The 13026-nt window shown below is 42.5% G+C and overlaps 1 protein-coding gene across 2 annotated transcripts; it reads left to right on the top strand.

The window, feature by feature from the left end:
* Nucleotides 1-1904: 1904 nt before the first annotated feature.
* Nucleotides 1905-6636, top strand: LOC104426326 (pentatricopeptide repeat-containing protein At1g74750). Of its 2 annotated transcripts, none has more exons than XM_010039327.3 (2): nucleotides 1905-2136; nucleotides 3526-6636. In XM_010039327.3, exon 2 carries the CDS (start codon nucleotides 3691-3693, stop codon nucleotides 6322-6324), a length of 2634 nt encoding a protein of 877 aa, XP_010037629.2. In that variant the 5' UTR covers nucleotides 1905-2136; nucleotides 3526-3690; the 3' UTR covers nucleotides 6325-6636. The 2 variants fall into 2 exon arrangements, with proteins under 2 accessions (XP_010037629.2, XP_010037630.2); XM_010039328.3 differs by lacking the exon at nucleotides 1905-2136 and adding an exon at nucleotides 2794-2816.
* Nucleotides 6637-13026: the final 6390 nt, after the last annotated feature.

Here is a 13026-nt window from a genome sequence, read left to right as displayed (position 1 = left end):
CCCATGGTCTAACTGGGGCCCCCACATGGGCCAGGGGGGCGCGGCGGACGATGAGCTGGACAAGTGGCTCTTGTCTGAACGCGGAAGCGCCTCCTCTCAACATTCCCAGAAGGATCTTTTGCTTGAAGAGCAAGAATCGAGATGTCCCTTTTTTGAGGCCATCCTCGCTCCACGTCGACAGCTGCTCTCCCCCAAGTGATACTCCTCCGGTGCGGGCATCCTCTCCGAATCCTTCGTCGCCCGGGCGAGATCGCAGCCGTTGGATGCCGAAAGGGCCATCAGCGGTGACGTCGAAGGGGGTGGGGTCTGGGGCGACCCGGTCGAACGAAGTGACGAGAGACGCCCTGATTTGACTGTGCCAGGGAAAGGAAATATATGTAAAATTTATTGAATAGAATACAATAGATGCAAAAGCGAAATAAAAGTGTTTCGCGGAGGGCATAACATGATTGCTCAAAGCTTTGATTGATTGATTGATTGGCTTTGTTGTCTGAAAACGCGTGGAAGATTAGGGGTGCTTAGTTTCTAAGAAGCTCTTTAACCCTTGCTTGAACATTGGGTGGGATTAACTTAATCATAGCGTGATCCGATCGGAGGAAAGCACTACCGTGAAAAATATATATTAAATTAAAGAATGGAAGATGGAGTTTTCTTCCGTCGAAAAGCAAGAGACATGAGCTTGACTTGGTCTTTCTTGTACCGAGATAGCACTCATCACAAGATAAAGAAAAATAATTAGTTCGTGGAATTGTCGGACCATTTCTAAGAAATAACAAAGATCTCCTTACCCTCTCCGCACCCTGCGACTTGTGCCACGGCTTCCATCTCGTCCTCCACCAATCCGACCCTCCCATCCTTCAAGGTTAGTCCCGACAACGAAGCCCTAAGGCCAAGTTGGATTGTGATGGATCTAGTGAGGATAAAGAGAGATTTCACATAGCACATTCAAAACGTCTTTAATGGATATATTAAGTGTGTTATACCCAATTCATCGGACATATCAATAATGTATCATGATATATTGCTGGTTTCAATTAATTGTGTGCACATGCGTTATCAATAAAGTTTGAAAAGCTTATTCAATTATTTTGTTCATTTGCTTAATTGATTTTCCTTGTAAAGTGATTAGCCTATGTCCACTTCATCATGGGAACTTTTGCATAGAATACCAAGGAATGCGTCCCTTTTAAAAAATATATATATACATAATAGAAAGAGAGTGGTGGTGCCGTGACAAAATTGCCCACTAACTTCTTTCCTATGATAAGGAGTCTAAATACAAGCGTGGACTTGCAAGGCAAACTCTCATGAAAAAGCATCGAAAATGGCATGAAATTTTCGTATATTGATCATGAACTTTTTGTTAGATCGATTGTTTTTAAATATATATATACACTAACTTACTTGGCGATAGCCTCATTTTAAAATAACATGTACAATTTCTAAGTAAATATTTCATTTTCCCACCTAGGATGGAATACAGTTTACTATTTTAGGAGTTATGAGGAAGTAGTTTAAGGACTTACTCAGGTCACTATACACACGTATATATATGTATATTCTGTTTTAAAAAAGGAAGATCCCCGGAAAATCGAGTAAATAACGGACAAAGAGGGGAAAAAAATGGATAGAGTTGACTTCGCGCGAATCTTGGGGGACAACCCGATCATCCGGCTGAGGACCTGCCGTACAGGCCGCTCCACCGGGCCGCCCGTGCGCTCCCGCCCACCGGATGATCGCTCCGCCACAGTGGGAAAGCAAAACTAAAAGCCCCGCTGGCCGGTCACGTGGGAACCACGACCGCAGCCCGCCACGTGTCGATCGCTCGGCCTCAGTAGGTCGCGCGAGCCCGTGCACCCCCGCCCCCGGCCCGTCGATATAAGAAACGCGCAAAGAAAAGAGAAACAGAAGAGCCCGATTCCTGGGCGGAGCAGTACGTCAAACTTTTTCACCTCGCAGCCCCTCTCTTTCTCTCTCTCTCTCCCTCTCCTCCTCTTCTTCTTGGACCCAGCTTGCTTGGAGAAGAAAAGAGAAGCTTTTTACCGGCCGACGGCGCGGGGAAGAGGACTCCCCCCTTCTCCATGGAGCTCTCGCTCGCCGCCGTGCGCTGACCGGAGGAAGCCGCGCATTTTTCAGGTCTCTCTCTCTCTCCTCCTCCTCCTCTCTGTACTGGACTCCGCGTCGTTGGACGCCGCTGCTGATTGTTGCCCGCTTCGGTTCGTCCGCGCGCGTGATTGTTCCGTTGATCGGCGGCGTCTTGCTTGTCTCGGGTTGACTTTACGGTTGTTCGGTGCTTTTTGGTCAGCGAGCGCGCGTTTAGAAATGGAATCTTCTGTGCTTCTTGGTGAGTGGCGCTTGTCCGGGTCCGGAGAACGAGGTTGCGGGTTCGATGGGATATGAGTGGTTCATTGCCGATCTTTTGTTTTTACGAGGTTCTTTGGGCGAGTATTCTGGAAGAAAGTATGATTCTTGATTCTTGGATTGTAAATTTGGTGTCTTGATGGTCTGCGTAACGGTAAAATGTCAAGAATCTGGAATTGCAAGGGCAGGTCAGATGATATCCAGTCATTCTTGTTTGCCCCCGCTAGAGGCAGTTCCTTTGGGTTCAAACTTGACAATCGTTGAAGTGGAGGTCGATTTTGGAAATTGGTGAGATGACTTTCGGATTCACGTGTTGGATGTCCATGGCTGTGGAGGATACACGGGAAGTGGGAAATTTGTAACCGCGGAGGCTGCTGTTTATTTTTTTGGGGGGACGGAAGACTTTTAGTTACTAGTTGCTTCTAGCTGAATCTCAAGAATGTGAGAAAGTCTAGGTAGGTGTGTTCACCCATATGCCGAATTTTCTTGGCTCTGTGAAAAAGCTGCCCTTACCTTGTAATTGCTCACTTCTGCCATCGAACCGTGAAATGTTCCATGTGGACTATGAAGTTAGCTTTGCATCTTTTGCATGCTTTTAATAACGGTTATCCATGATTTTAAAGGGAGGATCATATGGCAGTAAATTGCTCCCACATTCATGGGATAACTTGTCAACGACCATTCTGCTCCAGCATGCTTGTTCATTGCTTCCATGAATTTGATTGCTGCTTTTTGGCTACGTTACAAGTGAAATATGCACTACATGGTTGTCAAGTGCTGATTGTTTTGAAATATACAATGTTGAGAACATTAGATTCCGATGTTACCTCAGTCTTAAATTTTCTAAAGGGACACTTTCCTCATAGTTATCAATGTTCCTTTTGGATCTGGATTCTGGTCAACTTGAAAACTTCCCTGCGTGCATATATTGTCAACTTCTTACAATATATTAGATTCTTATCTTTCCGTTTTGTGAATCTAGTAATGCTTCTCTGCATGAGTTCCTTCACACTGTTTGACTTGTAAAACTCTAGATAAAAAATGCTATTTACTTGGGATCCAAGTTGATAAAATTATCCTGTATTGCTCAATAAAGCTGATGATCACATCACGTTTTTATGGAAAGTCGTAACTAACTTACATTATCTTAAAATTTTCTTCTAGAGGATCACCAGATTCACAGCTCTGTTATGGGCAAAGCAGATCTCTCACCTCCCCAATAGTGCAAGGTCCTTTTTGGTCAGTTGGGACTGACTTGTATCATCTCAACATTTGGGGCTGACTTGTATCATCTCGACATTCGTCTGAAGGATCACAAGATATACAGCTATGTTACGGGCAAAGCAGATATATAACCTCTCCAATAGTGCAAGATCCTTTTTTGTCAGTGGTTCACGTTGTGGCACCACAGATGGAAGCTCCTGCTCATGCTCGGAAGATGAAACCTGCATCCCGAGAAGACAACAGACAACTACTGATGTTCCTTTTCCACAAGAATCAGCTACCTTTGTGTCCAAAACTTCAGCAAGAGTGGGAGCCTTGACTTCAAGAGATCCTGTTAAATATGTGGGCCCTTGTAAAGCTGAGAATGTTAAGCACTCGAGTCTCTTACCAAATGCTGCATCTGTTCCTATCTTGCAGAAATCTGAGTCTGTCATTTATGCAAGTGATACAAACCTTTCCCAAAGGGATGCAGGGAAATCAGCACCACTCATGGCTGATCAGGTTTTTAGGGCAGGCATTGCAGCGGTAAATATCCTATCTGATCTGGTAAATTATAAGGTTCCCAGCTCAGATAGTGGCATTTTGAACTTGCCCAAAAGCTGTATGGTTGATCCAAGCAGGCCGGCTGCAAATGTAAAATCATCTAATGTGAAATCCGTCAAGAGAGAGAACTTCTCAAAGGTTCGTCCAAAATCATCAGCCAACACAGTAGCTGCTTCAGATACTTCTACTTATAACTATGCCCATGATAGAGGGGAGAAAGGTGGGAGATCTAATTTTGAAGGTTTTAGAGGTGTTTATGATGCTGGGGCTAGAAATCATGTTGAAAATACAAGAAATGTATATTCGGATACTCACAATAAGAGAAGAAATACCCATTATTCTCAGAAACCAAAAGCATATCCAGATAGGTCTGCGTCAACTACTAGTTCTATTCATTCTTCTGAAAGGAAGGTTGTAGAGTACTCTGTAGAAGGATTCAATAGACCAACAAGAGATACTAGAGCGCTTTCAAGAATTGCTCCGACTCCAAGGCATTTTTCAAATGCCGCTCATATCGTAGAAAGTGTTTCTCGCATATTGCTGCAGAAAGAGTGGGGTTCTGCCACAGAGGAGGCTCTGCGACGGCTAAATTATGCAATGGATGCATATCAAGCAAACCAAGTACTCAAGCAACTACAAGACCATAAAGTCGCCCTTGGCTTTTTTAACTGGTTGAAACAGCAGCCTGGATACAAGCATGATGGGCATACTTATACCACGATGATTGGCATCCTTGGTCGTGCCAAGCAGTTTGGTGCAATAAACAAATTGCTTGAACAAATGGTGAGGGATGGATGCCAGCCAAATGTGGTGACTTATAATCGGCTTATTCATAGTTATGGCCGAGCAAATTACCTGAATGATGCGATGAATGTCTTTAATCAAATGCAAGCAGCAGGTTGTGAACCAGATCGTGTCACTTACAGCACACTTATTGACATTCATGCAAAAGCTGGGTTTCTTGATATTGCGATGGATATGTATAAAAGAATGCAAATGGCTGGTCTTTCTCCTGACACATTCACCTACAGTGTGATGATTAACTGCCTTGGAAAAGCTGGCCATCTGGCTGATGCCAACCGTTTGTTCCATGAGATGGTCGATCATGGTTGTGCTCCTAACCTAGTTACCTATAACATCTTGATTGCTTTGCAGGCAAAGGCAAGGAACTATGAGAATTCTTTGCAGCTCTATCGGGACATGCTAAGTGCTGGATATGAACCTGACAAAGTGACTTACAGCATTGTTATGGAAGTGCTTGGCCATTGTGGGTATCTTGAGGAAGCGGAAGCAATTTTTGTTGAGATGAGGCAGAAGAATTGGGTGCCAGACGAGCCAGTATATGGTCTCTTGGTGGATTTGTGGGGGAAGGCTGGTAACATTGACAAGGCCTGGGAATGGTATCAGACCATGCTGAATGAGGGCCTGCGCCCAAATGTACCCACTTGCAATTCATTGCTCGGGACCTTCCTTAGGCTTCACAGGCTATCAGATGCTTTTCACCTCCTGGAGAGCATGCTGGCTTTAGGTTTACATCCGTCTCTCCAGACTTACACTTTGCTTCTCAGTTGCTGTACAGAAGCTGAATCGCCGTTGGACATGGGGTCCTGTTGCCAGCTCATGGCAATAACAGGCCACCCGGCGCACATGTTCTTGCTGTCCATGCCAGCAGCTGGACCAGATGGCCAAAATGTGAGGGATCACATGAGCAGGTTCTTGGAACTGATGCATAGCGAGGATAGAGAGAGCAAGAGGGGACTTGTGGATGCAGTCGTGGACTTCCTACACAAGTCCGGGCTCAAAGAGGAGGCTGGCTCTGTTTGGGAAGTGGCTGCTGAGAATAATGTGTATCCAGATGTCGTCAGAGAGAAAAGCTCAATGTATTGGCTTATAAACTTGCATGTAATGTCGGATGGCACTGCTGTGACAGCACTTTCAAGGACCCTTGCTTGGTTTCGTCGGCAGATGCTTATGTCAGGAAGGAGCCCACACCGGATTGACATAGTTACTGGGTGGGGTCGGCGCAGCCGGGTGACAGGGACTTCTCTGGTGAGGAATGCCGTGCAGGAGCTGCTGCACATATTCAGCTTCCCCTTCTTCACCGAGAATGGCAACTCCGGCTGTTTCATCGGGTGTGGGGAACCACTCAATAGATGGTTGCTTCAGTCTTATGTGGAGCGCATGCATCTACTATAGTAGACCGACAATGGTATGCTTTTTGCTATGTTTATTCTTCATCAGAAACTCACAGCTTCCAACAATTTTGTTGCCGATGTCAGGCTGAAGCATGCGGCTGTAGGCATCACTTGAATTTTAGCATTCCAGTGCTGCTAATTTATCTATTCTAAATGCGTATGTATGGGATATAATAATTAGGTGTGTTGAGATTCTTATGGTACTACTGCTCTTGGCTTCGCGCGAGTTGCAATGACTGGTAGATATAATCGGTCCTCTTGACATGTGAATTGTGGATCGCCTTTTTTAAAGGTGAAGTTGCATTGCTTTGAATGAGTCCTGCGAGCACGGTAGATGAGCACTTGCATGACAGTACGTGAATTAAGGACTAATCTCTCCGCCCCCTGACCGAGCACGAGAGTGAAACCAACGAGGAGTTTTCCTTGGGATCATTTGCTCCCGATGTGGATGATGGAAGTTATGGTATGAGATCCATTTTATCCTTGGCTATAAAGTGATAAAGCTTTCGTCAAGGTTTGTTAGTTGCAACTTCTAGCAGTGATGTATTTTTTTATAATTTTCCTATAAAAAATTTAAGATGTTATTAAAATTTTGAAATCTTAGGAAAAATTACATATTTCTCTAGTTGTCGGTGAAAGATAAATTTTAAAAGGTTCGAGCGTTTTACATTGAAGAAAAGTTAAAATGAGTGCGCTACAAGATTTATAAAAGCTGTAAAGTCACTGCAAAAGGGCTGTTCTTTTAAATATGACACATTCAATTTTATTAGACGTAGTTTTTCTTTGATTACGGTTTGAATTTAAAATGGAATGACAACAATGAGCCATATACTTATTTTTTTTTTTTAATGAAGAAAAATTGTATTTGTTGCCCAAAATAATGCATGATGGCAAAGCGAATCAAAATAGAGTAAAGTTTAGAATACTGCATTAACAAAGAGGATCGATAGAGTATTGGCATGGTTAAACATACACTCATTTCACAATGATAGATCTATCAAGCTAAATTGTCAACATTACTAGTCGGCGATGTACCCTTAGATTCGACTTTGTTTTCACCATTATCATAAGGAGACAACCAAAACAGAGGTTGAACACACACCAATTTAACATTTATAAGAGCAATTTTTCATGGTTTAGCGAGATGTTAGAGCAGCTCTTGCAATCGCCGATAAAGCAAGAGGAAAAGAGGAAAAGGACATATACACAGATAGAGCTCTTGCAATTTTAAGATTTATAGTATTTAGATCCTAGGAACTTTAAATTTTATCTAATGAACTCTAAATCAAGGTGGGTAGATCCTTGGGCCCCTTTGTGTGCAATCAGTCCAAAAGTTGTTTCCACCCCATTATTCAGTTTGGCATATGCCTAGTTAACGGACGGTAAATTAGATGTCTCATTACCATTGCTCGTGGCAGCCCAATAGCAAAGTAATTTCGCGTTTGGATTATAGAGATAGGTTCCCACCAGGGATGTAGTGTATAAGCCGTATGTTTCGAGCTGAACATATACTGCAACAGGGTCTTGTGATAAAGATTAAGGGGTGGCATGGAGTAGTTTAGTGTAGAGATTGCACAGCTCGCATGGCGTGGGCGTTTGGTTGATGAGATTGAGGTTGCACGGTGGAGTTTTGTCCCTCGCAGTCTCTCTCGGATTTTCAAAACCGATTCGAATTTTATGATTTGCCTAACTTAGAACAATGGACATTTGCCCAGGAGATTGAAAAAACGGGATTTTTTCCTTTTTTAACTGGGCAATAGTTGAGTCGCATGCGCTGCAAGTTCGTTAAATCGTCTTTTTTTTTAATGACCAAAAAAAAAAAAAGGTGAGATCCAGTACAATAGCGAAACCTGCCAAACCGGGTCAAACTAGGGTTTTGACCTCCAATTGTACTAAGGTGAGGAATGGACTAGGGTCCGACAAGTACCTGATCAAATCGATTGGTCTAGTATGATCCGATTTTTCGGAACGTTGCTTTGAGCTAACCTAGTCCTCCTTTTGACGAAATGGACATGGCGTTGCCGTTATTGTCGCTAGCAGGACTATTGTTGTCCATGGCTTATATGTTTGCTAATATGGAAAAGATGTGTCTATGTGCGTACGTGTGCGTCCGTGTTGGATTTCTAATTGGGGGGTTGTGTTAAGTCAAAAAAGTTTAACCTTACACAACTTTTAGCTTTAGTTGCACGATGACTTATCAAAAGGAATTATATGTGTGTTAATATCTTAATTTTGGTTATTCATTTAAAATTTTGATTGCATAGAATATTAGAAATTAATTTCTAACTTCTAAACAAAAAATATCATTACCATATTATATAAGCATATTGGTGTTGAAACATTTGCATTGATAACAATATAGTTTATTAATTTTTTTAAAATCAAATATAATTAATTTAAAAAGAAAAAAAGAAAAAAGCGAAACCGGGCCGAGGGCAAGCCAGCCCAGCCCATTTTCTTTCTTTTCCCAGCCTAGCTTTTTGGTCCCTTCCACCTACTCCCCCTATTCACGCTCGCCATCCACATGCATGTTAAAGGACGGCGGTACAAAAAGCTTTTACGACGCTCCCTCTCCCCATGGATTTTCTCCATCCTCCTCCTCCTCTGCCTGCTCTAGCTTTCGGGGCGACGGGGGAACGCCGGCCGGATTCCGCTGCTGCAGGCGACGACGGAGACGGAGACGGAGACGACGATGAAGAGGAAGGAGACTTGGCTTTCCATGTCAGGGAGGGCAGCACGAGCACCTCTCCCTCTGCCGTGCCCGACACATGGTTCCTTCCCTCTCTACTTCCCACCCTACTTTCACTTTTCCTACTCCTCTTGTATCTGCTTATGTGCTTTCTCTATTGCGTCCTTAGGTGGGTTTTTCGGGAGTGGTCGATGATGCTTTCTTAGAGAGGTTAGGACTGGAAAAGTGTAAGCCGAAAGATGGTGAGCCACGAGGAGCGGGGGCCGGGTGCTGCGCGCATGGATGGCTGGCTGCAGTTACAAAGCTTCCGCCGGTGGCTCTCTCTCTCTCTCTCCAATAGCCTGGCCGCCCTGTCGAGGCTTGGCACTCGGCCCATTGGAGGTCCTCCTTTGAGCATTGATATGGCTGGGAGTGTCGGGAGCGACCCTTTGGGTAGATTTTACAGGTCTGGCCCCCTCATCTCTTTCCAAATTCGAACCTAAACATCCCTTCTCACCTTTGATGATTGATGCTTCTTCAAGAGAATGCAATGTCTTAGCCGGCCAGCCAAAAAGTTTATACGTCTCTGATACAGCGGTTCAGTGGCTTTGAAGTTTTGGCCTAAACTTGGAGATATCAGTCAGAGATGTTGATTGATTGCAAAATCTTTCTTTTTTAAAAAATTAAAATAAAATTTCCGGAGGTTTCATGCTTCGTTCCCATAATTTTTTGCTTATATTATCTTCATCTCTGGTCCCACTCTGTTCCTAATTCAACAATGAAAATCCAAGTAAATGCAGGAAACTGAAGGCTGCCTGAAAGATGCATATAACTATCTAAGGACTTAAAGTTGGGATTTTTCATTTTGTGGTAATTCTCCCGATAACATATCCTTCCCTACTTCGGTTCTCTTTCCTTCAATAAGCCAAGCCTTATCATCCAATTTAGTCAAACCCTATCTCATCTTTTGCTTGGCGTAGGTAGACAAAAGCCAAGAGCTGTTGTTCTCAAGCGACACGGCTGAAAAGGAAAATTTGCAGAACTAATTTTAACTTTAGTCACTCTAACACATCAGATGCTGAGAGCGTAGAGGTCATTTACTGAGAGTAATCAGGGGTAGGCTTCTTCTCATTGTTCAGTAAAACAAGATAGAAAAGTTAAAATGCAAAACGATATTGGGCTTACACATGGAAAAAGATTTAGAGTGTGCAGGAAACATAGGCTAAGTACCAAAATATCTGATGGATTGAGTATTAGTTGTAAGATCTATTAAGATGAGGCATAATCTACTATGCAGCGCTGCTTCGAGAAGAATGACTTTGTTTTTTAGATGACATGTAACTAAGGCATAAAGGAATAGCCAGTTTGTTGTTCTGGAGATTGTGGGCACTGGGCAAGACAATGAGCATCCAAAGTATAGTGCTATTCTTTTTTGTGCAAGGTCTTTTCCTTTTGTTGTCGAATCATCAGAAGATGGATTTTTAAGGTTTTCAGCTGGCAGAAATCTAACTCGTAAGATCTCTGGAAGGGCCTTGTAAAGTTGTCTCATTTATCCTGCATGTGTACCAAAGACTATTATTTCCTGAATTTAAATCTCGTTTTGTGTGTTACTAATGGTAAATCACTCCTTACTATTGAGAAAATATTACATACTGTAACAGTGCCATCTCATTTTTACTTTTAACCATTCAACATGTGACACCTGCCGGGCAGGTTCATGTTGTCCCACTTCAAACCAGAGCGCGGGTGGAGGGCAGGGCATTCTCTGTCTTCTCTCTCCTCTTTACCTTCTTTCTTCCTCGCTCGATGCTTCTCTATGCACTCTACCCCAACGCACTGAACCTTCTTGTCTAGCGCTTCCTCCGACAGCCATCACTCTCTCCCGACGACGGCCTTTCTCTCTCCACTCAATGGCCTCATCCTCAGGGTTGCATTCTCTTGGCACACTCCTGCGACGTCTTTCTACCAAAATCGCACTCTCTCCCGATGGCCAAATTCAGTGCGTTGGGGTGGAGTGCTGAGAAAGCGTCGAGCGGAGGAGGAGGAAGAGAGAGCAGGTAAAGAGGAGAGAGAATGCCCTGTCTTCGGCCGTTTGAACTGGGACGATGTGGACCCGCCCAAACAATTGTTACGCTCTGAATGTTTCAGAGTAAAAATGAGGTGGCACCGTTAAGGTATGTAATATTTTCTCCCTTACTATTACCTTTCTTTTTACGTGGTTAGGGCATTCTGTTAACTATGATTCATCCCTGGCTGGCATGGTTTCCAAAACAAATGTCCTCATCGTTGAAGGTTATTTATTTGAACTTCCTGATACCATCAAAACCATTAAAAAAAAAAAAAAAAAAAAAAAGCATGTGAAGAAGCACGCAGGGGGTGGTGCTTCAGTTGCAATAACTGCCTCCGATTTATCATGCATCGAGAATCACTACGATGATTTCTGGTATGTTCACTTGCTTTATTGACCTTCAATTTGCTAGCCTGAAATTTTTTTCTTGGACATGGATAAATCTAGCATCCCATGCTTGAAGAGTGCACCCCATGAAAGCTGTTTGTATTTGCTCGTCCTTCTAGTTGTCGTTTGGGTTTTCCACACAGACAGTTTCCCATGCTTCTTGAGGTTTTTAGAGGAACTTTTCTTTTCCAACAACCAATGACCATGGAACTGTTGGAGCAACTTTTTTTCCCCGTAATTTTGAGCTTGTTGCCAATTAAGTAGTGTTGTACATGAAAATTAATCATCAGTGGTCGCGGTAGATTAGGTAAACTAGCTAAACGGTTTATTTGTTTCCTATTCCGAAAATTGGTGGTGGTCAACGATAATTCGCGTGATTTCTGGCTCAATATAGATCGACGTTTGGGTCTTGTTGTTCTGGAAATGTCAGGCGAGGCGTTGAAAGCAGCTGGGCGTGTGAGGAGTCGGCGATGAAGTGGGTGAGAGAGGGAGAGATTGAGCTTCGGGGTGTAGCTAGGTTTGGTAGATTTTGGGCTTATTGAGCTTAGGCTTAATTGGGCTTTACTTGGCGTGGTCGGCCTTGTTTAGGTAGGACTTGATTTGGACCAGGTCTGTTCTTTAATGAATTGGGCTTTTTTGGTCAAACTTTAATGAATTGGGCTTAGAAAGGTAAGAATTGGAGTGGGTTTGAGGATTAGCTGAATTGTGCCCTTTAGCTTAGGCCGTGAGTAGAAGTTCAGCCCATGTTCTGACCGGGCCTTAAGGCCCAATCTGAGTCACTATTTTCCAGATTAAAAATTATTTTCAAAAAAATTTAAAAAATTCAAAATATTTAACAGTTTCTAAAAATAAAAAAATTGTGAGAAAATTTTATTTTATTTTTCTGAAAATTAGGAAGAAGCTCAAATATTAGTTTTTGAGTCATTTTCTTTTAAAATGTCTGAAAATAAAAAAATTGTGTTCAACATTGAACAAGCTCTTAGAATTTTATAATAGGGTGTTAATGTTCTTAGAGACAAATACAAGGTCGTCATTGTGCAATTATATTTCGATTTTCGCTGGATTGCGCACTTTCAATATGTTGATTATTGTTTCCCTCAAGTCTAGTTAGGAATGACATTTTTCATATTTCTTAATGTTGGATTCTTGCCTTTCCTTACAATTTATTTAATGATTCTTTGGTTGTTGATTATCATTTTAATGATTATGCACATACATAATCACCTTGTTAATGAATCGGTTTAAAATCAATCCAAATTGTCTAACAAATATCTTCTTGAAATTAACAAGTTTATATACTGAAATGATACTAGTTGATTAATTAGTGTAATTAAGTCCCAAGCCTTACACTTTCTAGTATTGTAGGAAGTGATGTATACTTTCATATCTTACTTTGGTTTTAGTCAATCTGAATAGACTAATGGCGATTTCTCATTACAATATCCTCAAGAATCCATTGAAGTTATATGGGCTTGGGAGAGTTCGCAGTTAATCGAGGGCTATAGGCTTGTTTTTTAGGCAATACAACCTATTGACGTGGACTGTGCAATTGTAATCATTTTTCATTACCTTAATGCTTT

This window comes from Eucalyptus grandis, chromosome 11 (assembly GCF_016545825.1).
Source record: "Eucalyptus grandis isolate ANBG69807.140 chromosome 11, ASM1654582v1, whole genome shotgun sequence".
NCBI classification, from domain to species: Eukaryota; Viridiplantae; Streptophyta; class Magnoliopsida; order Myrtales; family Myrtaceae; genus Eucalyptus; species Eucalyptus grandis.
Note: the sequence above shows the minus strand (reverse complement) of the source record. Positions and strands in the feature narration are given on the sequence as shown.

Excerpts from the sequence above, each read along its gene's own strand:
- LOC104426326 (XM_010039327.3), top strand. The coding sequence starts at position 3,691 with ATGTTACGGGCAAAGCAGATATATAACCTCTCCAATAGTGCAAGATCC.